The following is a 27,486-nucleotide window of genomic DNA, read 5'->3' as shown; positions in this document are numbered from 1 at the left end:
ACCCTAAAATTCACTGTCATCACATCATTTACTGTTTTCAAACAAAAATTGCAACAAGTTTTAACCGACTCTGCAGCTGTTAGTTTAAATATGTTATATTGTATAGCCTTTCCCCAACGTATCATCTATTGATACACATTCTAATACATTTTCAACCACCAAGTGACATGCTCTCCAGTGTCTCACAAACAATGCTGTCTTCAATAAAAAGTGCCACTCCTCTACTTGGTTTATTATTCCTGCTCTTGTGCACAAATTTATATCCGTCAAGGTAAAAGTCCTTGTACTTTTCTTCATTAATGCAAATTTCAGATATTGCAATGATGTTAAAAGGTTTGGCCAAAGTCAATGGATAATCCTGAGTTTTGTTTTCCAAAGTTGGCAGATAAACTGGCATTGAAGTGAATTATTGAGAGCTTTCCATCCATGCCGATGCAACTGTTAAACTGCTTCTTAGAGTAATAGCTAAAAAAAAAATTCCCATTACAATAGTAAAGACTGTCATTGATCAATATCTTCATTTGGGTCATTTGAACTTTTTGTGTGTGTGTGTGTGTGCTTTATGTGCATGTGTGTGCTTTGTGCTATGTACCTGATTCATGTTGGAATTATATACACTGCACAAAAAAATTAAAGGAATCATTTTTTATCAGGGTATGGCATGAATTCAATTACACTTTTCTGATAAGGTTTGGGTCAAGTACGCGGCAGAGGGGGGACCGATATCTGCTGCTTTGTGCACGGAGAAACGGGTTGAGCACTGCCCGAGTCCTACAGAATGACCTCCAGCAGGCTACTGGTGTAAATGTCTAGGTCCAAACAGTCAGAAACCGACTTCACGAGGGTGGCGTCAGGGCACGACGTCCTGTAGGTCCTGGGTTCCTCCTGATCTACAACAATGCCCGGCCTCATGTGGCAGGAATATGCAGACAGTATCTGGAGGATGAAGGAATTGACACAATTGAATGGCCCTCACGATCACCTGATCTAAACCCGATAGAACACCTCTGGGACATAATGTTTCAGTCCATCAGACGCTGCCAGGTTGCTCCTCAGACTTTACAGGATCTCCCTGATGCCCTTAGATCTGGGAGGGCATCCTACAACACACCATCCATCGTCTCATTAGGAGCACGCCGCGATGTTGTCAAGCATGCATACAAGCCCCTGGGGGCCACACAAGATATTGTAAATAATTTTGATTTGCAGAAATCGAATTTAGGCAAAATGGATGAGCCTGCCACATCATTTTTTTCACTTTGATTTTTGTGGTGTCTATATACTGATCCCCTCTGTAGGCTGAAAACTTTTTTCCATCAAAAGATCTGGCATCCTTTTGTTCCTGAGACATTAAATCGTCCATATCAGTGTAGCCCGGTGATTACCAGACTAATAGTTTATTTAATTATTTCTGTTACAGTAATTGTCATAATATTCATTATTATGATAGTATATAAATCCTATTTTTTATTTAAATATAGGTCACCCAAACTTAAAAGTAAACTGTCTGTTTAAGCAAGTTAGGTTGTGTTTGTGTTCATACCATTTCATTGGTCAATTAAACAAATTGGCATTGCATAGTCAAATGTGATTGGCTGTTGTTGGGGAGAGGGTTTTTTCCCCCCGGGAAAAAAGAAAGCGTTGAAAAAGACTGAGCGGAACGGACGTATGCGGTATCCTTCCGAAGGAATTGACAGGGTTGTTGGTAAATAATTTGCTAAGAATACAGTGGTATGTTTTAAGATACGTACAGACTCTCTTAGTTTTGCCGAGTCGGGAAAGTTTTGTTTGTCGCAAGAGGAGCGAGCCTGGAACCGGAAATTAGCAAGGCCGTAGCAACCGCGGTTAACGTCTGAGCTACGTTGCCATCTCGTTGCCACGCACTCAAGCTACCGGACGACAGAGGCCATCTCGTTGCCACGCACTCAAGCTACCCGACGACAGAGACCATATCTTGCCACGCACTCAAGCTACGGACAACCGAGACCGTTTATTGCCACGTACTCAAGCTGCAAAAAACCGACGAGGAATTTTAGCTTTGCCGAGTAGTGAGCAAGGCGGGGAACAGGCCTGCAACGGGGTGGTGCGGACTGAGTTGTGAGTACGGAGTGTGCGTGTGTGCGTGAGTGGGCCCACTACACTAAAATTCTGAGCGTGTGTGTATCTGTGTGCGCGTGTGAAAAGAAGTTTGTCTTTTGCCATTGTTCTATGTGGATTTATTTTCGTTTTTGTATTAAAATATGGCTCGTTCTAATTTCGCCAATACGTTATAGTTGCTCTGGGTCTCATTTTAGCTAGTGTTTGTTTGGTTGGTAGTTTTCACCGACCTCACTTAATTAGGTGAACCTTCGTGGTATCCACCTGAGGGCAAACCGGACCCAAGCACCCACCATTCTCTGGTAAGTTCTACACTGAGTGGTTTAAAAGGGTGCTACATCAGTATAGATATCCAAATCTGATGTGTTTTCAAAGTGTTCCTTTAATTTTTTTGAGCAGTGTAGTAGGTTGGTTGGCCTTCTTATGAAGCATCTCTGAACTGTTTTCGCACTCTAATCATTTCTGGTGTTATTCCTTGTAGGGAATCTAACGACTGCATCAATCATGTCTACCGCTCACTAATGTCCCAGCTCACCCAAAACCATGCCGACATCCGTCTTGCAGCCCTTATGATAGCCAGCGACCTTTTCCCCAAATCACATCACTTCCGAACACTCCTGGTGGAGAACTTCCAGGTACTGGGGTAAAGTAAACATTATATCAAATGAGGGCCGAATGTTTGAGAGTGTTGGCAAAGGAAATGAATGCACATTCACATCATGGTTCCTCAGTGTTCGCCCAAGGTTGCAAACGTTTGATGTTTGCCAAGCGTTCACTGAATGTTTACCAACAGTTTTAATGATTTTTAAACATTGTGAAACAGGCTTTAGTTTAATATTCATTGTAAAAGTACTTTGTATGTTCTGGGTGAAAATCATAACTGCGAATGAAAAAGTTTGACTTGTTTGGTAGTGTGTTTGCTGACACAAGAAACAGTATTAATTCTAAAGAGGACAGCTAGAGGCTGACCTTTTTGAGAGATTATCATGGGGATGCCAGTAAATTTTACTATTAATCACCGGGTCGGGCCAGAGTTACAATTCAAGGTTGGATTGATTTCAAAGTGGAATGATTCATTTTGATTAAGTCTGGTACGACTCAGTTCGAGAGGGTATGATTCAATTACTTTCTTGTTGTCCTTTTACATAGTATTGTCAAATCCTGCACTTGTCAAATGTAAACGACCGGCTCTCCGTTTAAAGCAGTGCTTCTCAATTATTTTCTGTTACGCCCCCCCTAGCAAGAAGAAAACTATTCGCGCCCCCCCCCCTCCCCACCGTGACTGTCCTAACTTGTCTTGTAAGTCGTAAAATGTTGCACTGTCGCAAACATCACAGAAGTAACAATGAGAGCGCCACTGCCCCCTGCTGGGAAGATGCGCAATTACACTTTATTCTAGTACTGCAAAAAAAAAGCCTGTTCCCCAGGGTCACACGCGCCCCCCCAGGTATAGCACGGCGCCCCCCAAGGGGGGCGCGCCCCACTATTGGAGAAGCACTGGTTTAAAGGGTTAAAACTCTACTTTGGGCCTACTGCTCTAACGCAGCTCTCATGGGGAGACGAGAGTTACCGTAAATTTCGGACTATAAGCCACGACTTTCTTCTCAAATTTTGAACCCTGCGGCTTATAGTCCGGTGCGGCTTATATAGGATTTTTTCCATGATTTTTGTGATGACTTGATCACTTTTATACACTTGTAAAAAGGCTGTGGACCGCTGTTGTGCGGCACCGCTTTGCTGGGCGGAGGGATGTATGACACGGTCACTGGGGAGAAAAGTGGTGTGTTGATCGCATGTCCATCCGCCAGGCAAATAGTGCCGCAAAATTTACACAAAGATGAGACAGAACGAGATCAAGACGGATAATACTGAAAGGAAGCTTTTATACACAAACCGTCATTATGGGGGGCTTACCGTAATTTTATAGTATAAGTAGCACCAGCCATAAAATGCCCAAAAAAGTGAAAAAAATATATATATAAGTCGCTCCGGAGTATAAGTCGCATTTTGGGGGGCAATTTATTCGACAAAATCCAACACCAAGAACAGACATGAATGAGCAACAACAGGCTAAACGATACGGTATGCTAACGTGACAAACACAAACGAGGAGCTGAGAACTGACGTAACATTCAGTTATTTAAAAGATAACTATTACATAAATAACACGTTTATAAAACCATCTGTGTCACTCCAATTCATTTAATCCATCGATCGTCCTTTGTCAACAATGCCGTGTGCCGCGCCGCAGTTCAAATTATTCCACAGGCCCATACAACGATATATAAACTATATTTTAACTAACTAACACATAAACAACAATATTATAAAACCATTTGTGTCACCCCAAAACATTAAATCCATCGATCAAATTTCTCGTCCTTTATGTCATCCTGGTGACAGAGGACATGTCCAGAGGATATGGCGCTTCAAAGTATTAATTACTTTATTTGAATTTTTTCTCTCTATTTTTCATGTTTTGAATATGTTCAAGATAAAGATATCAAAGCATGTGAAGTGATCAACTATACTAAAAATAACATGTGAAGTGGTCAACTATACTTGTAAGTGATGTGTTAATGATCAAGTAAAAATTTGTGAAAAAAAACATGTATAAGTCTCTCCTGAGTATAAATCGCCCCCCCACCCAAACTATGAAAAAAAATAGTTTCTATTCACTCCTGAGCAATGTTCCCTCTAATTTTTCATGTATCTGGGCATACACACAAGCTCACTGAGGACTACTCTGAGCAACATCAGATATGCACGCTTTATTTTTAAATAAGTAATTTGGTCCACTTAAAAAAAAGACAAAAATCTGAAAAATGGGATGTGTAGATGTTATACAGTATGTGAGAGTCCTGCTTTGGCCATGGGAAGAGTCCTAATCATGCTAATCTGAAGTCTGTTTTTCCGAGGCTTCACCAGCATGTTAATTTTCTCACGCATGGCGACAGCTTCCTGGGCCTGGTCTACTCTTCGCATAAAGAAGCTTTCAAAGCCGCCCCCCTCCCCCATCTTGGCCTTTCTGACCATATCACTGTTATGCTTTTGCCCGCATACAGACAAATGGTGAGAGCATCCAGACCGGTTCGAAAGCGGGTAAGGGTGTGGCCTGAGGGTGCCTGATGCGCTTTGTGACTGCTTTGGCTCTACTGACTGGGACATGTTTAGGAGGGCTGCCACTTGCGACGATCGGACAGACATTGAGGAGTATACTGACTCTGTTTCCTCTCAAAATCCATCGTCACTCGGGCTAACCGGAAGCCATGGCTGACGGGGGCTGTCTTCAGGCTGCTGAGGGCCAGGGACAAAGCCTTTAGAGCGGGGGATGAGGCTGGATTGAGGACTGCGAGGGCCGACCTGTCCCGGGGCATCAAAGAAGCAAAGAGGACGTTCTCTTGCAAAATTAACGCCCACTTCAAGGACAGCAGGGACGCACGGAGCCTTTGGCAGGGCATTCAGACCATCACGGACTACAAGCCCGCACCGCAGAGCTGTGAAGGGGACGTCCGTCTGCTCAATGACCTTAACCGCTTCTTTGCTCGCTTCGACGCTCAGAACAGCACTTGCCCGCTAAAGGCCACTCCTCCTTCACATGAGCTGCCCCTGTGCCTCTCCGCCGACAGCGTGAGGAGGGCGCTTGCCGCTATCAACATCCATAAGGCGGCGGGCCCTGACAACATCCCGGGTCGAGCGCTGAAGGACTGCGCTGGTGAGCTGACGGATGTCTTCACAGACATCTTTAACACTTCCCTGCAGCAGGCCATCGTCCCGTTGTGTTTCAAAGCTTTGTTTCAAAGCTGCCACCATCTGTGCCGAAGAAACCTGCTCCGTCCTGCTTCAATGACTACCGCCCCGTGGCACTTACGCCCATCATCATGAAGTGCTTTGAGCGGCTTGTCATGGAGCACATCCGTTCCGTTCTCCCCCCCACCATTGACCCCTTCCAGTTTGCGTACCGAGCCAAGCGGTCCTCTGAGGATGCCATCTGCTCTGCCCTCCACTCGGCCCTCACCCACCTGGAGAGAAGGGACTCGTATGTGAGATTGCTGTTTGTGGACTTCAGTTCTGCTTTCAACACCATTGTGCCACAACGTCTCATCAGCAAACTTGACAAGCTGGGCCTCAGTACCTATCTCTGCAACTGGCTACTGGACTTCCTCTGTCAGAGGCCACAGGTGGTACGTGTTGGCGACAAGATCTCTGCCAGCATCACGCTGAGCACAGGGGCCCCCCAAGGCTGCATGCTTAGTCCGCTACTCTTCACCCTCTTGACGCATGACTGCATTGCAACCCACAGTGACAACCGCATAGTGAAGTTTGCTGACGACACGACTCTGGTGGGTCTCATCACCAAGGGAGACGAGACTCAGTACAGGCTGGAGGTTGACCTTCTGACCACGTGGTGCAGGGACAACAACCTCCTGCTGAACGTCGACAAGACCAAGGAGGTTGTTGTTGACTTCCGGAAGGTTCACACCCAACACCTGCCGCTGACCATCGACGGTGCTGTGGTGGAGAGAGTGAGCAGCGCCAGGTTCCTGGGGGTGCACATCAGTGAGGATCTCTCCTGGACCACGAACACCGCATCACTGGCGAAGAAGGCCCAGCGCCGCCTGTACTTCCTGCGGAAACTCAGGCGAGCGAGCGCTCCTCCGGCCGTCATGACTACATTTTACCGTGGCACCATTGAAAGCGTCCTCTTCAGCTGTATTGCTGTTTGGGGTGGCGGCTGCACTGACTACAACTTGAAGGCCCTGCAGCGCATAGTGAACACGGCTGGTAAGATTATTGGTGCTTCACTCCCCTCCTTGAAAGACATTTACATCTCCCATCTCACCCGCAAGGCGACCACGATTGTGAGTGATGTGAGTCCCCCCGCTCACTCTTTGTTTGAGCTTCTGTCCTCTGGGAAGAGGTATAAGAGCCTGCGCTCCCGCACCACCAGACTCAACAACAGCTTCATACTCCAGGCGGTTAGGATCCTGAACTCGCTTCCCCTTTCTGCGTAGCGTCCTGTACTTTTGCGCTACACTTACTGTCTGCTGTATGCACACTGGCTCCGTTTTGCTCCTCTTATTTATTGTGTTATCTGTTTATTTATTATTTATTCATCATTCTTATTATTTATTGTTTGTGCCTTCTTGTTTTTATATTGTGTCGTTCACTTGTATGTCTATCGTGTTATATGTCTCGTCACCGTTTGTGTGTCTTGACGTGAAGAGATTGACAATAAAGCTGAATTTGACTTTTGACTTTGGCTTTGGCCATAGAAAGAGTCCTGCTTTGGCCATGGAAAGAGTCCTGCTTTGGCCATGGGAAGAGTCCTGCTTTGCCCTGGCTGAGGGTCCTGTTCTGGAAGATCTGAGACATATACACCTTTCATACATAACATTTTGCTCACATTAAAACATTCACATTTTGCACAATGACTTGTGCTGTAGCTTGTGACACTGTAACACTTTGTCTGTAAAATATCTAATTACACAGTTTTTCTTGGCATTTCTACTACCCATAAATAATCTAAAAGTAACAACATTTAATGATTAATATCCATAAAGACAAAATCTTAATAACCGTCACTAGAATATGCACAAATCTGACTTAAATTTTACCTTATTTTTCACGTCTGTCCTTCTCACTTCTCCAATGGTTGTACACTTTGTCCAGGTTGATGGCTTTGTCTGCTTCTTCGTTTGACTTTATGCGCATCAGCTGGTCCAAATGTGTTACTTCAAGACGATTTCTGGATTTTGTTTTGATATGATTCATTAAACTAAATCCTCTTTAACAGTCGGCATTGGAAGCTTGAAATGTAGCACAAATATTCACAAGCTGTGAGATCTCCTTCAGCTCCTCACATCTAAGTAGACCTTTCTGACTTGAAAAAGAAAAAAATTTCACCCAATTCCACCGCTTTTTCTTCAATTTGCACATACTCCGACAGCCATTCCATCTTAAAAGAACTGCATTTCTTTTTTACTGTGGCTTGGTGACTGGATGTATCGCTGCCTGTTCGTTTTGCCATGATGCGGGGTTTGTATTAGCATCACTTAACCTGCTAGCTAACCTGCACGGCGCATATAGGCAGGGTCCAGACGCAAGCACCGTCAATGCCATGATTGGCTTCGTACCGTAAGTGAACCGTATCCTACATTGGCTGGACACCTGTCACTCACTGAGTGAGAAATAAAATATATATATATTATTGGGCGAATTAATTAGATTAGGTCTAATATTAATATAATATTATTGATATAATATATTATAATAATATGTTATAATCTAATATTAATAATATCTAATATTGGTGAGCAGCACCAAGTTCCTGGGGGTGCACATCAGTGAGGATCTCTCCTGGTCCACCAACACCGCATCACTGGCGAAGAAAGCCCAGCGCCGCCTGTACTTCCTGCGGAAACTCAGGCGAACGAGCGCTCCTCCGGCCGTCATGACTACATTTTACCGCGGCACCATTGAGAGCGTCCTCTCCAGCTGTATTGCTGTTTGGGGTGGCGGCTGCACTGACTACAACTTGAAGGCCCCGCAGCGCATAGTGAACACGGCTGGTAAGATTACCGTTTTTTTTTCGTGTGTAATGCGCCCCCATGTATAATACGCACCCTAAAAATGGCATGCTGATGCTGGAAAAAAGCCTCCCATGTATAATACGCACCCAATTTTTATGAATTTTTTTAATTTTTTTTTTTTATTTTTTTATTTTTTTTTTTATAAAGTCCCAATGATCGTCACACACGCAGGGAGGCAATGGGTCCCATTTTTTAGTCTTTGGTATGGTCTTAACTAGGCTGGATGTAATTCTTTTTGTTGGCGTTGATTTCTCCGACTGCCCATAAACGCACCACCGCGCTCCGTGCGCGCATGTGAAAAAGGCGTGCGGACGTGAAAAAGGCGGCTCTGTATGGGAGAGACGTTGAAGAGGAATAAAAAGACCCTTGGAAACCAAAACTTGCCCCTCGTCGTGACTCGGAGCCGCAACAAATGTTTCGGATTTGTGTAGGGTACATTGTGACAGACAGCAAACGAGCAGGTGATCGAGCAAGCCTTGTCTGATACGAGAGCATTGCGGTCGTATGGAGCGTGTTTGAACTGAGCAGCAGAGACGAAAGGAACAAGGCAAAGTGTTGTGAAATAAAATATTACCTATAATGTTCATTTTGTTATTTGCTGATTGAAACTGCTAATTAAACTGTGAATTGAAACTAATAGGAAGAAAGCAATAACACACCATCAAGAATTGCACCATCGCATCAAACGATGTGTCGTCAATTATGGATTTTACTGACTAAGTGTGTTGGGCAGGATGGCTGAATGCGATGCGCGATTGACAACAAACAAGAAGAAAGGTGATTTCAAGTTTTATTTCGGGGGAGATTTGTCATGTCTCGTCCCCAGTTTTGCTATGTGTCTAGGTTGCCATAGTTTCTGTTCGCGTCGCCCCTCTCTTCCTGTGTCACCTCAATCGATGTAACGTGTTTTGTATTTAAGTCCTGTCTGCCCCTCGCTCACCGTCGGATCATTGCATGTGTTACTGTCATGATTTCTGTTCCTGTCTTTGGTAATGTCACCCTGTCTTTTTGTTCCACGACTTTGTCGGTCAGTCCTGTTGTTGGTTTTGTTGTACCATGACTTTTTTTAAATAAAAAAAAAAATAAAAATAAAAATAAAAAAAAATTGTACCCATGTATAATGCGCACCCCAGATTTTAGGACAATAAATTTGTTAAATTTTGCGCACTATACACGGAAAAAAACGGTATTGGTGCTTCGCTCCCCTCCTTGAAGGCCATTTACACCCCCCATCTCACCCGCAAGGCGACCACGATTGTGAGTGATGTGAGTCACCCCGCTCACTTGATCTTCTGCCCTCTGGGAAAAGGTACAGGAGCCTGCGCTCCCGCACCACCAGACTCTCCAACAGCTTCATACTCCAGGCTGTTAGGATCCTGAACTCGCACCCCCTTTCTGCCTAGCGTCCTGTACTTTGCGCTATGCTTACTGTCTGCTGTACGCACACTGGCTCAGTTTTGCTCCTCTTATTTATTGGGTTATTTGTTTATTATTTATTCATCACTGATTTTATTTATTTATTATTTATTGTTTGTGCCTTGTTTTTATTTTGTGTCGTCTAGTTGTATGTTTATCGTGTACTGTGTCTCGTCACCGTGGGATAGAGGAAACGGAATTTTGGTTTCTTTGTGTGTCTTGACATATGAAGGGATTGACAATAAAGCTGACTTTGACTTTGTATGTGTGCGCGATTGCGCACGCGCGCAGCTTAGAGGGAACATTGCTCCTGAGTGTAAGTCGCCCCCCCACCCGACTACTTATAGTCAGAAAATTACGGTATATATGATTTTTTCCGTGATTTTTGTGACGACTTGATCACTTTTATACACTCGTAAAAAGGCTGTGGACTGCTGTTGTGCAGCGCCGCTTTGCTGGGCGGAGGGATATGACATGGTCACTGGGGAGAAAAGTGGTGTGTTGATCGCATGTCCATCCGCCAGGCAAATAGTGCCGTAAAATTTACACAAAGATGAGACAGAACGAGATCAAGACCGACATTACTGAAAGGAAGCTTTTATACACAAACCATCATTATGGGGAGCTTATATATGATTATTTCCGTGATTTCTGTGATTTGATCACTTTTATACACGTAAAAAGGCTGTGGACCGCTGTTGTGCGGCACCACTTTGCTGGGTGGAGGGATATATGGACACGGTCACTGGGGAGAAAAGTGGTGTGTTGATCGCATGTCCATCCGCCAGGCAAATAGTGCCGTATAATTCACACAAAGAAGAGACGGAACGAGATCAAGACTGACATTACTGAAAGGAAGCTTTTCAAAGTCAAAGTCAGCTTTATTGTCAATCTCTTCACATGTCAAGACACACTAAGAAACCGAAATTACGTTTTCTCTATCCCACGGTGACGACACATATTACACGATAGACATACAAGTAAACGACACAATATAAAAAAGAAGAAGACACAAACAATAAATAATAAGAGTGATGAATAAATAATGAATAAACAGATGACACACTAAAAAAGAGGAGCAAAACGGAGCCAGTGTGCATACAGCAGACAGTAAGCATAGCGCAAAGGTACAGGACGCTACCCAGAAAGGGGAAGCGAGTTCAGGCTCCTAACAGCCTGGGGTATGAGGTGAGTCTGGTGGTGCGGGAGCGCAGGCTCCTATACCTCTTCCCAGAGGGCAGAAGATCAAACAAAGAGTGAGCGGGGTGACTCACATCACACACAATCGTGGTTGCCTTGCGGGTGAGATGGGAGATGTAAATATTAGGGGTGTAAATCGCGGGTTTTGTCACGATACGATATATCGATACAAAGAACTACGATACGATATTTGCAATAATGGAAATTAAAAAACCCTACTTCCCTACTTGGCACTCACTAGAATTGGGGGGTTAGATCACCAAATGATTACCAGGCGCGGCACCGCCGCTGCTCACTGCTCCCTTTAGGGATGGGTTAAATGCAGAGACAAATTTCACCACACCCAGACGTGTGTGTGACAATCATTGGGTTTTTACGTTTCTTCTTTTTTTTACTGCCTACCAACTTCTAGCTAACCAGCTACTAGCCACTTCTAGCATTTGATCTGGATTATTCCCAGCTGCTGTTACGTCTCATCTCTTCCATGAACTATCACTTCTACTTCGGGCTCCTATTCCACCAATTTCTCGCCCATTTGTCTACACTGCTGGTCTTCATCGCCTCAACTAAAATCAACATCTCCCTGCTGCTGCTGCCTCAGCTGCCAGCAAGGCAGGGCTTCTTCGCCGTTGCCGCTAAATCCACCGTAGCGCTGGACTATCTTTGAACTGACATTTCCATTATGGCTCACCCATCCCCTCTTTCTGGACTACCTCTCGCCCCCCCGTCACCCCCACCTCCCGTACTGCCAACCTCAACAACCTCCGCTCCCGCTCCTCCATCCATCTCCTTTGCGCTGCTGAACTGTTGCCCCCTCTTCAACAAATGACCAGTTATTTTTAAACTACTGCTGGACAATAACTTTGAACTGCTCCTTCTCTGTGAAACATGGCAACAGCCCCTGGATTTCTATGCTCTCAACCAAGCCACTCCGTCCAACTACAGCTACATCGCCAAACCCCGCCTCTCTGGGCGAGGGGGTGGCATTGCTGTCCTCCATAAGCAGTCCCGACCCATCACTGAATTGAACTGCAACCTCCCATTTATTTCATCCTTTGATCTCACTTTTCCCCTCCATAACTCTACTACTGGTGTTCTCATCTACCGCCCCCCCAGGTCACATCCGTCTTTTCTTTCTGAACTCTTTGAACTCACCATCATAGCCTCAGTCTCCTATCACCTCCTACTCATCGGTGACTTCAACAGCCACATTGACCAGCCAACTGCCCCACTGACGTCTGACTTCATCTCTCTTCTGGACTGCTTTCATCTCACCCAGCACATCAACTTCCCCACCCACACCAAAGGCAACACCCTGGATATAGTATGCTCCTCCTTTCCACTCACATCCAAACCCCAACCTCTCGCCTTCCCACTGTCAGATCATCTCTGCATCCTCTTCTCCGCCCCTCTACCCTCGCCTCATAATTCCACAAAACGCACCATCTCCTACCGCAACATCAAGAGTAAACCTAATCACGCTTTGCCAGCTCTTATCCTCTGCCCTTCCCTTCCTCCCCTGATGACCTCGAACCCCATGCTCAACAACATTCTTTCTGACTCCCTTGATTCCCTAGCCCCCTGGAAAACGTCCTCTATTACATTCACTAACTCTGCCCCCGGTCCACCTTGGAACTTCGCTCCATGAAACAAACTGGCTGTCAACTTGAACGCCTCTACAAAAGAACCCGCCTCACTGTCCATGCTGAAACATTCAAACAGCACATCTCCTCCTACCGTGATACTCGTCTTGCTGCCAAATCTGCTTACTTCTCATCTCTCATTAATGACACCAACCAGAACCCCCGCATACTGTTCTCCACAGTCAACAAATTGCTCCGGCCACCGGCCACCAGCCCACCCTTCTCACCCGCCCTCTGTAACTCCTTCCATGTCAACTTTAACAACAAAATCGCTCAAATCAACAGTTCTCTGACTGGGACCATCAATAACTCCTCCTCCCCCAGCTCCCCTGCTCTCCTGCTCCCCCTTCCTAACCTCCCACCCTTCCCCTCTCTCACTGCCTTCTCCCTTGTCGACTCCTACATCATCCTAGACATCATCACCGCATCTAACACAACAACCTGCTCTCTCGACCCCCTTCCAACGACCTTAACTAAGGCCTGCCTCCCTCACCTCACCACCCTTTTTAATCAGTCTCTATCCCTTGGCCACTTTCCCACTGTCTATAAGCTTGCAGCCATCACCCTGTCCTCAAAAAGCCCACCTTGGACCCAGTCAATTCCACACCCATTTCCAGTCCACCAACCCGTATGAACCCCTCCAATCCGGGTTCCGCCCACTTCACAGCACCGAAACAGCTCTTGTTAAAGTCACCAACGATTTCCTCATTTCTCCAGACTCTGGTGCCCTCAGCATCTTGTTACTACTTGACTTTAGCGCAGCCTTTGACACTGTGAACCACTCCATCCTCCTTCAAAGGCTGCACCAAAAAGGTGTTGAAGGCACTGCACTCAACTGACTCACCTCCTATCTCGCTAACAGAAACCAGTTCATCTCGCTCTCTGGTCACACATCCATCCTCTCCCCAGTTACACAGGGGAGATTATTCTTGTTCTTGGCCCCCTCCTATTCATCTTTTACCTCTTTCCCCTTGGTAATGTCATTCGCAACTCAATCTGGACTTCCACTGCTACGCTGATGACACACAGATCTATATACACACCACACCAACCCAAAACCCTCACCTACCTTGAAACCTGCATCTGTACAATAAAACCATGGCTGACCCACAACTTTTTCAAACTCAACAGTGACAAAACAGAGCTCTTCCTCATAGGCACGAAATCCCCCCTCAATAAAACTGGATCCATCACACTCACCATTGACTCCTCAACCATCACTCCCTCCCCTCTGGCACGCAACCTTAGCATTATTTTCGACCCGACAGTGTCCTTCCACCTTCATGTTAGCTCAGTTGTCCAGACCTCCTACTTCCACCTCCGCCGCACCGCCAAAATCCAACACTGTCTCTCTCTCCCTGCCGCTAAATCCCTAATCCATGCGCTCATCTCATCCCGGCTTGACTACTGCAACTCCCTTCTCACTGGAATCCCTGCTCACTCACTCCATAGACTTCAACTACCGTTTTTTTCCGTGTATAGTGCGCAAAATTTAACCAATTTATTGTCCTAAAATCTGGGGTGCGCATTATACATGGGTACAAAAAAAATATATATATTTTTTAATTTATTTATTATTATTATTTTTTTTTTATTAAGTCCCAATGATTGTCACACACGCAGGGAGGCAATGGGTCCCATTTTTATAGTCTTTGGTATGGTCTTAACTAGGCTGGATGTAATTTTTTTTGTTGGCGTTGATTTCTCCGACTGCCCATGAACGCACCACCGCGCTCCGTGCGCGCACGGGACAGCAAACGAGCAGGTGATCGAGCAAGCGTCTGATACGAGAGCATTGCGGTCGCATGGAGCGTGTTTGAAGTGAACAGCAGAGAAGAAAGGAACAAGGCAAAGTGTTGTGAAATAAAATGCACAGAACGGATGCGCAAGACACGTCAGCTATATAAAGAGCGAGAGTTGTTTTCTTCCTATTAGTTTCAATTCACAGTTTAATTAGCAGTTTCAATCAGCAAATAACAAAATGCGTATTACAGGTAATATTTTATTTCACAACACTTTGCCTTGTTCCTTTGGTCTCTGCTGTTCATCCTAAAACACAAAGGCGCTCTTTAAGCAATGCGACAGTGAGCGCCCGGCGCGCTGCGGTTGCGCGACCGCACCAAATTAAGCTCCCTGCGCAGTGCGCACTGAGGTCCACTTAAATTTTAGAAAGTACATCAGGACTTTAAAAATATCTTCTAAATTTCAGCGACGGCTCTGTCACAATAATCGACCAGCGCGGTGCAGTTGGGCGGTCGGCGGCGCGCTACGGTTGAGCGTTCTCTCTCGCACTCTCTCTCTCGCTCTCTCTCGCTCTCGCACACACGCGCACACACGCAAACCGGATATCATACGGAGGCCGCCATTACAGATGCGCAGAACGGATGCGCAAGACACGTCAGCTATATTAAGAGCGAGAGTTCAGTTCTCTACCTAAATCCGTATTACAGGTAATATTTTATTTCACAACACTTTGTCTTGTTCCTTTCTTCTCTGCTGTTCACTTCAAACACGCTCCATGCGACCGCAATGCTCTCGTATCAGACGCTTGCTCGATCACCTGCTCGTTTGCTGTCCTGTGCGCGCACGGAGCGCGGTGGTGCGTTTACGGGCAGTCGGAGAAATCAACGCCAACAAAAAAAATTACATCCAGCCTATTTAAGACCATACCAAAGACTATAAAAATGGGACCCATTGCCTCCCTGCGTGTGTGACGGTCATTGGGACTTAAAAAAAAAAGAACAAAAAAAAAAACAATTTTTAAAAAAATTCATAAAAATTGGGTGCGTATTATACATGGGTACAGGCTTTTTTCCAGCATCAGCATGCCATTTTTAGGGTGCGTATTATACATGGGGGCGCACTATACACGGAAAAAAACGGTAGTCCAAAACTCTGCTGCTCGCCTCCTTACCCACACCCGGTCCTGCAAACATATCACTCCTGTTCTCCACTCTCTTCACTGGCTCCCCATCAAGAAGCGTATCATCTTCAAAATACTCCAGTTAGAGTGAGCAACACCCTAACATGTGCTCATAGCGATGGTCGAATGAAGTCTGACTCAGGCCTCGTCAGGCGCTTATTTATTGAGAGAAACAAAGTGGGGTTGAAAGTGGGGGTTTGGGAACACACAGATTGGGTGAAGACGGTCCCCTGCTGATCAAAGCATAGCAGGGGACCTTTTACGACGTTCTGTAAACAAAGCAACTTTGATTGCTTCCTCTGCAGCTACTCAATAAGTTGAAATGATCTTAGCACTTTGGTAAACTAATTTTGTCTAGACAGGACACACTAGTTAAATTATTACAGGTTATATTCCAACATAATCATACGATGAAGATATTCTGCAAACCCTAACATATCCCTCCTGTTTTATCATATGATTATGTCAACCTCGATCAATCAAACGCAAGTAAGAAAATACAATGAAAGCAATAACTTCCAGTGAAGATGAGGCTTTTCCTCAATACTCCAGTCCAAAGTATGTGCAACTCAAAAAACCTGCGGCCAGATTATGTGCAGGAAAAGAGTTACACGGTCCCTCTGCCTTAGGCGACCAGACTGTTATCAATCAAGATAAAAAATTGCTCGTGATTGTTCAGCCGTTGGGGGCTTGGCACGCCCACTGGTGGAGGATGAGCACGATTCTCACCCCCTTCGCAGATCTGCTCCGTCCGGGGAGAATTTGGGAATGTCTGCTGCGTAGTAGTTGTCTTCAGTGGCTCAGGGTGGACTACCTGGCCACCAAGGGGGAAGAGGATTATTCTGCCTCTGTATGAACTGGGGCGGGGACTGTCGATGGCTGGTCTGGTTCCTTGCAGGAACCCTTCACTGGGACGCACTGGGACAGATGATACCACGATCCTCCTTTGCCGGCCAGCCGGACGGCATGTGAGATGCGCTCCACCAATTTATAGGGTCCAGTCGACGCAGGCTCCGTCCCCCTCCTTCTTGGGAACGTTGGGGTGATCTGGACCTGGATCCGCCACCGAAAGGACAGCAGCACGTCCGGAAAACAGCAAAAAACAGCACCTTTTCTGCAACCTTTGCATTAGTCATTTGAGATGTTTCTTCTGCTCCTCTCATCACTGTTTTGGTTGCCCTGGTTACAGAGGCGTTGCTACACCAAAGGGAGGGAAGATTGTGTCTGTAGCAACGTTGATTAGCTAAGGAATGTAGTGTGGTGCAAACTAGCACTTCATTGTCGGCCCGTGACCCCCGCAGAGTTTGTCCATCTGTTCTTCTCCAGTTGTTGGCCGAGAAGTCCGTGAGTGAGAACAGATAACTTCAATTGCCGCTTTCCTGTGGGACAATGCAACTAAACCTTGGCTAGACTTTATCTACTTAGCAAATTAACACTCAATAACAATAAGTAACTTGTCCTAAACACTAAAACAAATGTTAAATAAATGTAAGGTAACTGGTATGCAGTTCCTTAAACAAACATTGAGTAAATATAGGATAACTTGTACGCAACTACCTCAAACTGTGTTTAACACTTAACAAAAAAACCAGTTCTGATCTACGAACCAAACCTACAGTTAACTAAAAGGAATGAAGTTTCTTTCAACCAAATAAGAACATTTCGCCTATGCAAATAAGCTCTGCTCATTGTTAGTGAAGGCCTCTTACAGAAACAAAAACACACAGATAACATAAGGACAGGAAGGACACATATGGCTGACAGGGATCAAAAGACTTCCTTGTCACTAAAGAGACTCCCCTGTCACTAAAGAGAAAGAACGTAGATAAAAGGAAAGCCATAAACTCGTAAATGACAAGGCTTTACTTAAATTATTCCAACATTTCCCTCCTGTTTATCACATATTTGCTCAATGTTTATATTACCAAAAAAAAACAACCACTTCTCTCGATTTTCAGTTGTCGGATCACAAGTATGAGCACAAATAAGTTTACACCAAAAAAGGACAAATGTTGCGACATCATTATTCGGAAACACACAGATCTGGGAAAAAGTCTGTAAACTCAAGTGCAATAATTGCATCATCATCATCGTTATCAACATGCTGTCGTTCAGACATTAGGCATACCCGGGCCATCTCGTCGTCCATGGGCGAGATTGCTGTAGTGATAAGACGATTAAACAGAGCACGGAGACATGGAATACAACAACATCCACACAAGGTGAGTATAGCAGTTATTTAGGACACAAGGGCTTCATACTTCCCAAAAGCAGTCATCCACTTGTTGTGCTCTTTCATCCTCGTGTTGAGGGATTGCAAGTTTGCAGTCATCTTCGTCAGGCTCCCATCAGGGGCGGTGTCCTTCTGGATGAAGGTGCAGCATTGTTCCCTGAACATTAAGCAGACCCTTCCTTTCCCAGACAACAACATAACAAGAGCATTGCGGTTCTGGATTGACATTAGGGAAGGCATGGCTAGCTGTTCGTGCACTGCCTCAAGTCCCACTTGTGTCCGTTTGCCCAATTTCTGCATGTTGCAATGGATGTAATTTATCCTGTCAACGTTCTTGTTCATCGTCCACCAGCAGCAAATGGAGGACTCCCATCCCGCTTCAATTTGGTCAATTAATTCTTATTAATCAGGAACTCCTCTGGGGACTCTAATTGCATCAATTTCAGTCAGATCATCGTCGCCTCTCAAATTTAAAGACATTATGTTTTTGTTTTTTCCAGCTTTTTCTCCGATCTTGGCATGTCGGTACATATATAATTTTGGTTGACTACAGTCTCTAAAAGCAATGGTTTCTTTTCTTTTTCTTCCATTCAACGGATATTATATAGGACACTTTGTCAAACATTTTCACAATCAGTAAACAAACTATCCACATTCATTTTCGAGATATTGATTCCATTCTTTAACATCTACAGCAGTTGTTGACAAACTATTATTTCTTTACATAACGTTTTTGCCACTGTTAAGGCATTCAGTGTTTATTTTGAAGCCAATTCAATCCATTTTTAGAATGCATCTATTATGACCTGGCATTATAACCCTGTGGATTGTGTTAAGCACATGTTAAACAAGCTCTAAAAAAATTTTCATAAACGTTTTGAATATGAATCAAATTCATATGTTGTATAAAGCTGACTGAACTGCCCTTCCATCCCCCCTGTTGAGCCAGGTGTCAACGGCACGTGACAACCCCATGGCTCAATACAGCTGCCCATTTGTATCGTTTCCTTTCCTTTCTCAACGTAACAACCCAATCCACCAATCGAATAAAAAAAATAAACAAAATAAACAAAATAACTGCTGGTAAAATAATATAATAGTTAACTGTTGTAGTTTCATAACTTTAACTAACTCAATCGCTCTCTTATTCTCAAATTTTAAATTTAGCTTTGAAATGTCGGTATTTCATAATCGTACATCATTCAATTCCAGAAAGCAAGTTCTTTCCAATCTTAACGAATTCGGTTTTGTTTTGCGGTGCAAATCAGATAGACTACAGATAAATAAATTCTTTAGTGCACCTATATTAGCGAATTTCATCCTTTTAACACCTAACACAACACACAGACAACACAAAAACAGCAGAGACACAGCTCACAAACAATACCAACAAATAACGCTGCGCAGACGTCATCCTCTATTTTGACGTGTTGGTTATACTTTTTCTTTTTCTTTTTTCTTTCCTCAGTGCTTTTTATCCTTCGTGCAACTATTGTCACACCTTCCCTAGGCATCACCCTGCTTCGATATCACTTGCCACCACGCACTCAGCACACCCCTGGAATGGGTACGACCCTACTCCGCGCACAGCCACAGCAAGGGAAGCAAGAGGGGGGGGGCCCGGCATTTTCATACTGATTTACAACAAAAGCACAAATCACTTATGTCTGTTTGGGAGGATCACAACAGCCAAACGTTACAAATGACAAACCACAAGACACAGGTCTGGGAACCACATCAACGACCGCCAAACGCAAATGCCGGGTCAAGGACTGTTCTTCGTCTGTTCTTTGCAACTCTTGTCAAAAGCAACCTTTATTTTTCTTTTGTTTGTATTTGTTTCTTTTTTTTTCTTTTTCTTCTTTCCTTTCTAGCATCTAACTTACTCAAAATCATTCTTCCTTCAAAGTCACTCAACTACTTGTCCATAGCAGTCTCCGACAACTTCAACCATTCAACCTGTATTTTCCCTTCAGTCGGGCATTCAGTCATCAATGCTCATTTGCATCTCACACACAGTCTCCAAAAAGGAGTCTTTCCATCACATTGGTCCCAATTCATCCAAGCACTCCACACAACATTCACATACCATTTTCAATTCAAGGTTCCTGATAGAACAATCCACTAATCCCAAAAAAACTCAATACAATAAAAACGGCTGGCAAATTAATTAAATTAAGTTTTTTCTTTGTTTTCAAATTTAAAGAACTCAATCTCTCAGATTCAGCTTGCATATAGAAGATCGTATAATCTTACAACACAACCAATCAATAATTTCTAATAAATGTAGCATACAATGTCTCTGTATTAGCATGAGCGGTCAAAAAAAAGGGGGGGGGGAAGCTTGACATGTTGAAAATTTGGCTTTTCCTCTGCCTCTTCCTCCACCCTTTGATTGGTATTGTTTTGCACGACGACACGCTCTCGCCAAGTGGCCCCGTTTCCCACAGTTCCAACAGTCCAAATTTTAGCTGGAGTTTGAATTGAATGGCGGCCTGCGGCCTTGTTGGTCTCTTACTCTTCCTCTGCCCTTTTGGGAGCTTCGGAAGATCGTTGCATCTTCATTTAGATCATTATCATCATCAAATGGGATGCCACTGTGCACCCAGAATTCTTTTCCAAACCCTAATTGAATAGTGGTCTCATCACTTTTTATCTTTCCATTTTTTGTCTCTTGAGTTTGTTCTCTTCTCTCTTGCGAAGCTTTCAACCACATTCTAGCACAATTCAACTCTCTCTCTTTCCTTTTCTTTTTCTGTCCCTTCGTCATCCTATCTACACTCTCCTCCAAAACATCAACCACTATCTTCCACACTTCAACTTTCAACTTCCCTTCTACACCATACTTTTTCTTCCACTTCGGCATGTATTGCATACAATTAAGACATTTACTCGCCATGAACTTCTCATCTTCTTCAAGAGCTAGAAATCTACCGTTCTTATTTCCCATCTTAATTTGGTATTTTTGGTTTATACAATTTTTTTTTATTTCTTTTCTTTTCTTTGAGGATCCTCAATGCAGGTTTAAATTGACCTTTTACCAAATTCTCTCCGCAGTCAATTTATCCTACCAGTCGCACTCTCAACACACAAACACCAACGCTTTTTATTTCTAGGCCTACCCAAGATGGGTGTAAAACCCTCCAACACAGCTTGGAAGAACGGACAAAAAAAGAATCTACGCCCTTCTTCAATTAAGAAAAAGAAGCTCTGTTTTTTCTTAGCCCGTTCCTTTCACTGGGACTTGAACCCAAGCTGTTCTTTGGCCGGAAAAACGTACAAAGAAAAATCTACACCCTTCTTTGACTAACAAAAAAGAAGCTCTGTGTTTCTTAGCACGTTCCTTCCACTGGGACTCTAACCCAAGCCAGATCCCTCAGCTTGGAAAAACAGACAAAGAAGAATCTACGCACTTCTTCGATGAACGAAAAAGAAGCTCCGCTTTTCTTAGCCTGTTTCTTCCTCTGGGACTTGAACCCAAGCTGTCTCCCGTGCACCTTTTACGCGTTTCACAACCACACCATTTTTTTTTTTTTAACTTACCTGACCCCTGGTCCGTTGCATTGCGGGAACCCGTCAATCCACCACTGGCAGACGAAGGCAGACCTAAGATGCTGGCCCAGCGAAGAAATTCTCTTCCCAGGACTTTCTTTTCCAGGTCCCCCTAAAGGGCGCTGGCTTGTCGACAATGCAGCACGTCCTCCTCCGTCAGCCAGATGGCGGGTATGAGGGTCCCGGGTTTCGGCACCAAAATGTTAGGGTGTTGCTCACTCTAACTTATTTTGCAAGAACCACACTGGAGTCAAGTTAGTCATTTTAGGCACCTGCAGGCGGAGAGTTCACTCGTCGCTGTGCTCACAGCGATGGTCGAATGAAGTCTGACTCAGGCCTCGTCAGGCGCTTATTTATTGAGAGAAACAAAGTGGGGTTGAAAGTGGGGGTTTGGGAACACACAGGTTGGGTGAAGACGGTCCCCTGCTGATCAAAGCATAGCAGGGGACCTTTTACGACGTTCTGTAAACAAAGCAACTTTGATTGCTTCCTCTGCAGCTACTCAATAAGTTGAAATGATCTTAGCACTTTGGTAAACTAATTTTGTCTAGACAGGACACACTAGTTAAATTATTACAGGTTATATTCCAACATAATCATACGATGAAGATATTCTGCAAACCCTAACAACTCCTCCTTACCTTCAAACCCCTTCACCACCTGGGTCCTACCTACCTATCCGAACTCCTTATCCCCTACCGCCCCAACCGTCCCCTCCGATCCTCCAATACTTCACGTCTGACAGTCCCAAAATTTAAACTCAAATCCTTGGGTGACAGAGCCTTCTCTTGCACAGCATGCCGACTCTGGAACTCTCTCCCTCAATCTGTCTGTGACTCACCCACACTCCCCATAAAAACGTACCTCTTTTCTCAAGCCTATGACCTCCCCTACCCATAACTGGTGTCCTCTTCTTAACTTTATCCCATTGTCTCTTCCCCGTCCCCCTCCCCCCGTATGTCTTTACCTTGTTCCCTGTAAGCGTCTTTGGGTTTTTGAAAAGCGCTATACAAATCTAATGAATTATTATTATTATCTCAAAAAGAATGAAAAATCTACCTTAGTCTAATTGACGTGCCCGCGGGCCAAAGCCCTGACGGGGAGAGCTTGCGAGCGAGCAAGCCCTGTTCTTTGTCAGAACGACCTCTTTATAGGCCTCCGTATGTAGGTCCTACGCCAGCTTGGTCACGTACGAGTTTTGACATTACGTCATATACCTGTGTTTCCCAGGACTGATTCTAGAATAGATTGCAGCTGCATCTCCAACCTCAACCGAATGAGGTGACCTCTGGGTCTTCCACCACACAGTATCACTATTAACCCCTGCCTCCTTTCTGTCTTTGTTCACATTTATACATTCATGTGTAAATGGAACATCAGTGTTAAATACATGTTTGATATCGATTAACAATTGCAACAATAAAACATGTTTTCACTGTAGTCACTTTAACACATAATCGTAACCAGGGCTGTGGACTCGGACACTGACTCGGGGACTCGGACTCGGTGGACCGAGTCCGACAATAAAAAACAAACAAACATTTGTTTATTTTTCGTGGCTATTTGCCTCGCTTGAGTTCAATATGGTTTTTGGTCAAATGCGCATGTGCGTGAGGGGAAATCCCGCAAAGGAGGAGGGACAAACAGAGCGATTGGTTTTGCTGGCTTTTTAATGAATGGCGACTGCGACTACGGGGGCCCATTAGGTCCAGAAAAGCTGACAAGACGCTTGCCAAAATGGCAAGGAAAAAATGCACGGCTAAACTAATATATGACGATGAACACAGGACGTTTTTAACAGAGTTAAAGTTGTTTTTTGTTGAACGCTATGGCAAGCCATTCTGCCTGATATGTCGGACGTCATTGGCGCATTTAAAAGCTTCAAATGGTTAGCGCCACTTCAGCTCACTTCATGCCAATATCGATAAGGACTTTGCAAAAGGGACTGAATTTCGCAAGCACAAGTTTGGAGACTTTGAAAAGTCAAGCAGAAAAATAGGTACAGTTTTTCAAAAAAATTACAAAGCACTCAGAGACTGTCACACTTGCATTGTTTCAACTGGCTTGGAAAATTGCACGAGCTAAAAAGGCATACAATGAAGTGGAGTTTGTTAAAATATGTCTCAGTGACGTTATTGAATTTTATTTTCATCATGCTGCTGAGAATGTGCGTAGGAATACTGTCCACAGCCCTGCTTGCTTGTTATGAAGACAAATTTAATTGTTGCGTGCGCGCCCGCGCCTGCCTGCCTGCGTGCGTGCATGTACAAGACCCACAATGCCCCGCGCGCAGCCAAGATGGAAGAACCCTGGAGCAGCAAGAGAACAATGTTTTGCCTCTAGATTTGGGGGGGAAACGGAGCATAAGTTACGATCAATGCGACCACGTTGAGTTGCACTTAGGCTAATGTTTACATTATGTACCAATGTCAAGGACGATTATGTCACCCAGTTTATATCATTGATGTGTTTCGATAGTTGTGGGGTCGTCACTAATTATTTGTGTTTAGATAAATGTCTGAGCTATAATGGTGTAATTAATGATTAAAACTTGAAAGTATCTGTTTATTGTATTCGTTTATATGTTTAATAAAGACAAAGCCATCACAAAACTGTTGTAATTATTTAGATTTTGATCTAAATTAGCCTTGAATAAAGACTAAGCAGTCACATGAATTAACAGAAAAAATGGACAGCCGGACTCGGACTCAGACTCAGACTCGGACTCATGGTCAAGAGGCCGGACTCGGACTCGGTGCAAAAATCCGACCGAGTCCACGGCCCTGATCGTAACTATGCTCATGGGTTCTCCTCTCAAGTTGTTTCAAAGTTTATTATAGTAAAACAATAATATAAAATAATCCAAAATTGTGTGTCGCTATGTGTAATTCAGACAGGTCTTGTTTCTCTAGTCAATAACAATTTAATTTCCATCCTATGTCAAGTCAATCTAACTTTGGCACCATCTTCTGGTGAAATTTGGAACGGCGATGGAGGTTGACTGGTTCAACCAACAACCCCCCCTTTACCAGTTTAACAATAGGTAATTTTGAAGAACTAACTTTTAAGTACCGTATTTTCCGCCCTATAAGGCGCACCTAAAAACCTAAATTTTTATCAAAAGTCGACAGTGCGTCTTATAGTCCAGTGCGCCTTATATATGGATCAAGTGATGAATTTGTTGATCCATACTGGTTGTACACAGTGCTCTGCCAAAATGTTTTAGTACGTTTTAGTACGACTAGTAAATTATAAGGTCGCATCGCTTTTCAACATTACGGTAACTGTAGTCAGGGGGCGTCACCGAATAGCTGTTGTACCCGCAAGGCTATTTCATTTCAAAATAGGCTGCTCCGTTAATGTTTCGAGTAAATCTACGGATCGATATGGAAGGGAAACATAGGTAAGTAGTACCAATTAGGGGTGTAAATCGCGGGTTTTGTCACGATACGATATATCGATACAAAGAACTACGATACGATATTTGCCGATATCTTAAAGCCTGCTGCTATTCATTCACGATATAGTGCTCTACGATCGATATATACATTTTTTTTTTTTAAATAAAAAATATAGAACAATACTAGTGTTCGACTCCCCTTTCACGTGCCTGCTCTGCTCACAACGCAACGCCGCGGCGCGCACTGCTCCAGGAAAGAGGGAGCAAGCAGCAATGAACTGGATTTCAAAATAAAGTCGCGTCTAATGTTCGAGGTCAAACACGGCGATATAAATCGATGTTTACGTTTAGCATCGATGCCAATAAATCGTAGAGCATTATATCGATTAATCGATGTGTATCGATGAATCGTTACACCAATGTACCAATGCGTTCGATCGAACTTTAGTCAGTTCTGATCATTTTATAGGAGATTGTTTGAGAAACGCGATTGTTTACACTTTGCTGAGGCTCATGGGAGATTGCGAGCTGAGGCTCATAGAAAATTGCGGATAGTTAATGCTGTAACGATAGCTGCTATACGCGCGAGGGTATTTCATGTCAAAATAGGCTGCTCTGTTAATGTTTCAAGTAAATCTACGGATCGATATGGAAGGGAAACATAGGTAAGTAGTACCAATGCGTTAGATCAAACTTTAGTCAGTTCTGATCATTTTATAGGAGATCGTTCGAGAAACGCGATTGTTTACACTTTGCTGAGGCTCATGGGAGATTGCGAGCTGAGGGTCATGGGTTTTTGTGGATGGCTAATGCTATAACGATAGCTGCTATGCGCGCGAGGCTATTTCATGTCAAAATAGGCTGCTCTGTTCATGTTTCGAGTAAATCTACGGATCGATATGTAAGGGAAACATAGGTAAGTAGTACCAATGCGTTAGATCGAACTTTAGTCAGTTCTGATCATTTTATAGCAGATCGTTTGAGAAACGTGATTGTTTACACTTTGCTGAGGCTCATGGGAGATTGCGAGCTGAGGCTCATAGAAAATTGCGGATGGCTAATGCTATAACGATAGCTGCTATACGCGTGAGGCTATTTCATGTCAAAATAGGCTGCTCTGTTAATGTTTCAAGTAAATCTACGGATCGATATGGAAGGGAAACATAGGTAAGTAGTACCAATGCGTTAGATCGAACTTTAGTCAGTTCTGATCATTTTATAGGAGATCGTTTGAGAAACGTGATTGTTTACACTTTGCTGAGGCTCATGGGAGATTGCGAGCTGAGGCTCATAGAAAATTGCGGATGGCTAATGCTATAACGATAGCTGCTATACGCGCGAGGCTATTTCATGTCAAAATAGGCTGCTCTGTTAACGTTTCGAGTAAATCTACGAATCGATATGGAAGGGAAACATAGGTAAGTAGTACCAATGCGTTAGATCAAACTTTAGTCAGTTCCAATCATTTTATAGGAGATCGTTTGAGAAACGCGATTGTTTACAGAGGGCTCGTTGGTTATTGGCTAGTGGGTGCATACCGCAACCCTAGTCAACCTCAGTTTGTTGCAGTAAAGCTTCTATTTTATGCGCCTTATAGTCTGGTGCGCCTTATATATGGACAAAGTTTTCAAATGGGCCATTCATTGAAGGTGCGCCTTATACCCCGGTGCGCCTAATAGGGCGCAAAATACGGTAACCCTTACTCAGGCCCCCTTCAGGTCTCCCATGTCAAGCTTTGTCATCATCTTCTGGTGAAATTTCGAACTGCATCTGAGCTCATTTAAATCCAATACACATTCACGCACCATCTTGTACCATCCTAACCATCATGTAACTTGACAATATATACTCTATGAATGAACTTGTCATGAGTGATGGGCATCATTTTGATTTGAATTATGCTACTACTGTTAATGCTACTGTTTATTGATGTGGTATATAAGATGTTGGTACTTTTCTTTGTCAAAGTCAAATCAAGTTTATTTATATAGCCCTTAATCACAAACAAGTCTCAAAGAGCTTCACATGGGCAAAGTTGAAAATTATTCTCAACAACCCCTGATCTCAACTCCCAGGCGGGCAGGAGAAAACCCCAACTGGGGAGAATTGAGCAACCTTGAGAAGGAACCACAGATGGGAGGATCCCCCTTCCAGGTTGACCAGGCTGCAATGGATGCAGAGTGGGCAACATTGAACACATAATATAAAACGAAAAAGTAGATGTCCATATTCAAAATGAAGACCTGCAGGAAGGTGCCCCTCAATTGTCATGGCAGTGTCTGCAAGCGGGGGTAATCTGCCTCAGATCCCTCATCCAGAATGTTCGACAATGAATCCAGATAGCCATTTTCACTTTGGGTGTCACCTAAACCCACCCATCCTGGGAGGGGGAGGCAGGACAGAGCACAAACTGCAACCGAATTGGCCAA

General features: G+C 44.1%; 1 protein-coding gene across 30 annotated transcripts in view; it reads left to right on the top strand.

Annotated features, from left to right (window-relative positions):
• uvssa (UV-stimulated scaffold protein A) overlaps positions 1 to 27,486 on the top strand; it is a 230,011-nt gene that overhangs the window by 38,002 nt on the left and 164,523 nt on the right. For 27 of the 30 annotated variants that reach the window (XR_009715170.1, XR_009715171.1, XR_009715174.1 and 24 more), the window contains one exon: positions 2,579 to 2,732. The exons of the other annotated variants lie outside the window; for them this stretch is intronic. Coding sequence is in view for 12 of the 27 variants with exons in the window: in XM_061285255.1 (XP_061141239.1) it covers positions 2,579 to 2,732 (154 nt within the window). In the remaining 15 variants the exon portion in view is untranslated. The remainder of the gene's footprint in view (positions 1 to 2,578; positions 2,733 to 27,486) is intronic. 30 annotated transcript variants of the gene reach the window in all.

Source organism: Syngnathus typhle, linkage group LG1 (genome assembly GCF_033458585.1).
Source record: "Syngnathus typhle isolate RoL2023-S1 ecotype Sweden linkage group LG1, RoL_Styp_1.0, whole genome shotgun sequence".
NCBI lineage: Eukaryota > Metazoa > Chordata > Actinopteri > Syngnathiformes > Syngnathidae > Syngnathus > Syngnathus typhle.
The sequence above is the reverse complement of the archived record's forward strand: the minus strand, read 5'-3'. Positions and strand labels throughout refer to the sequence as shown.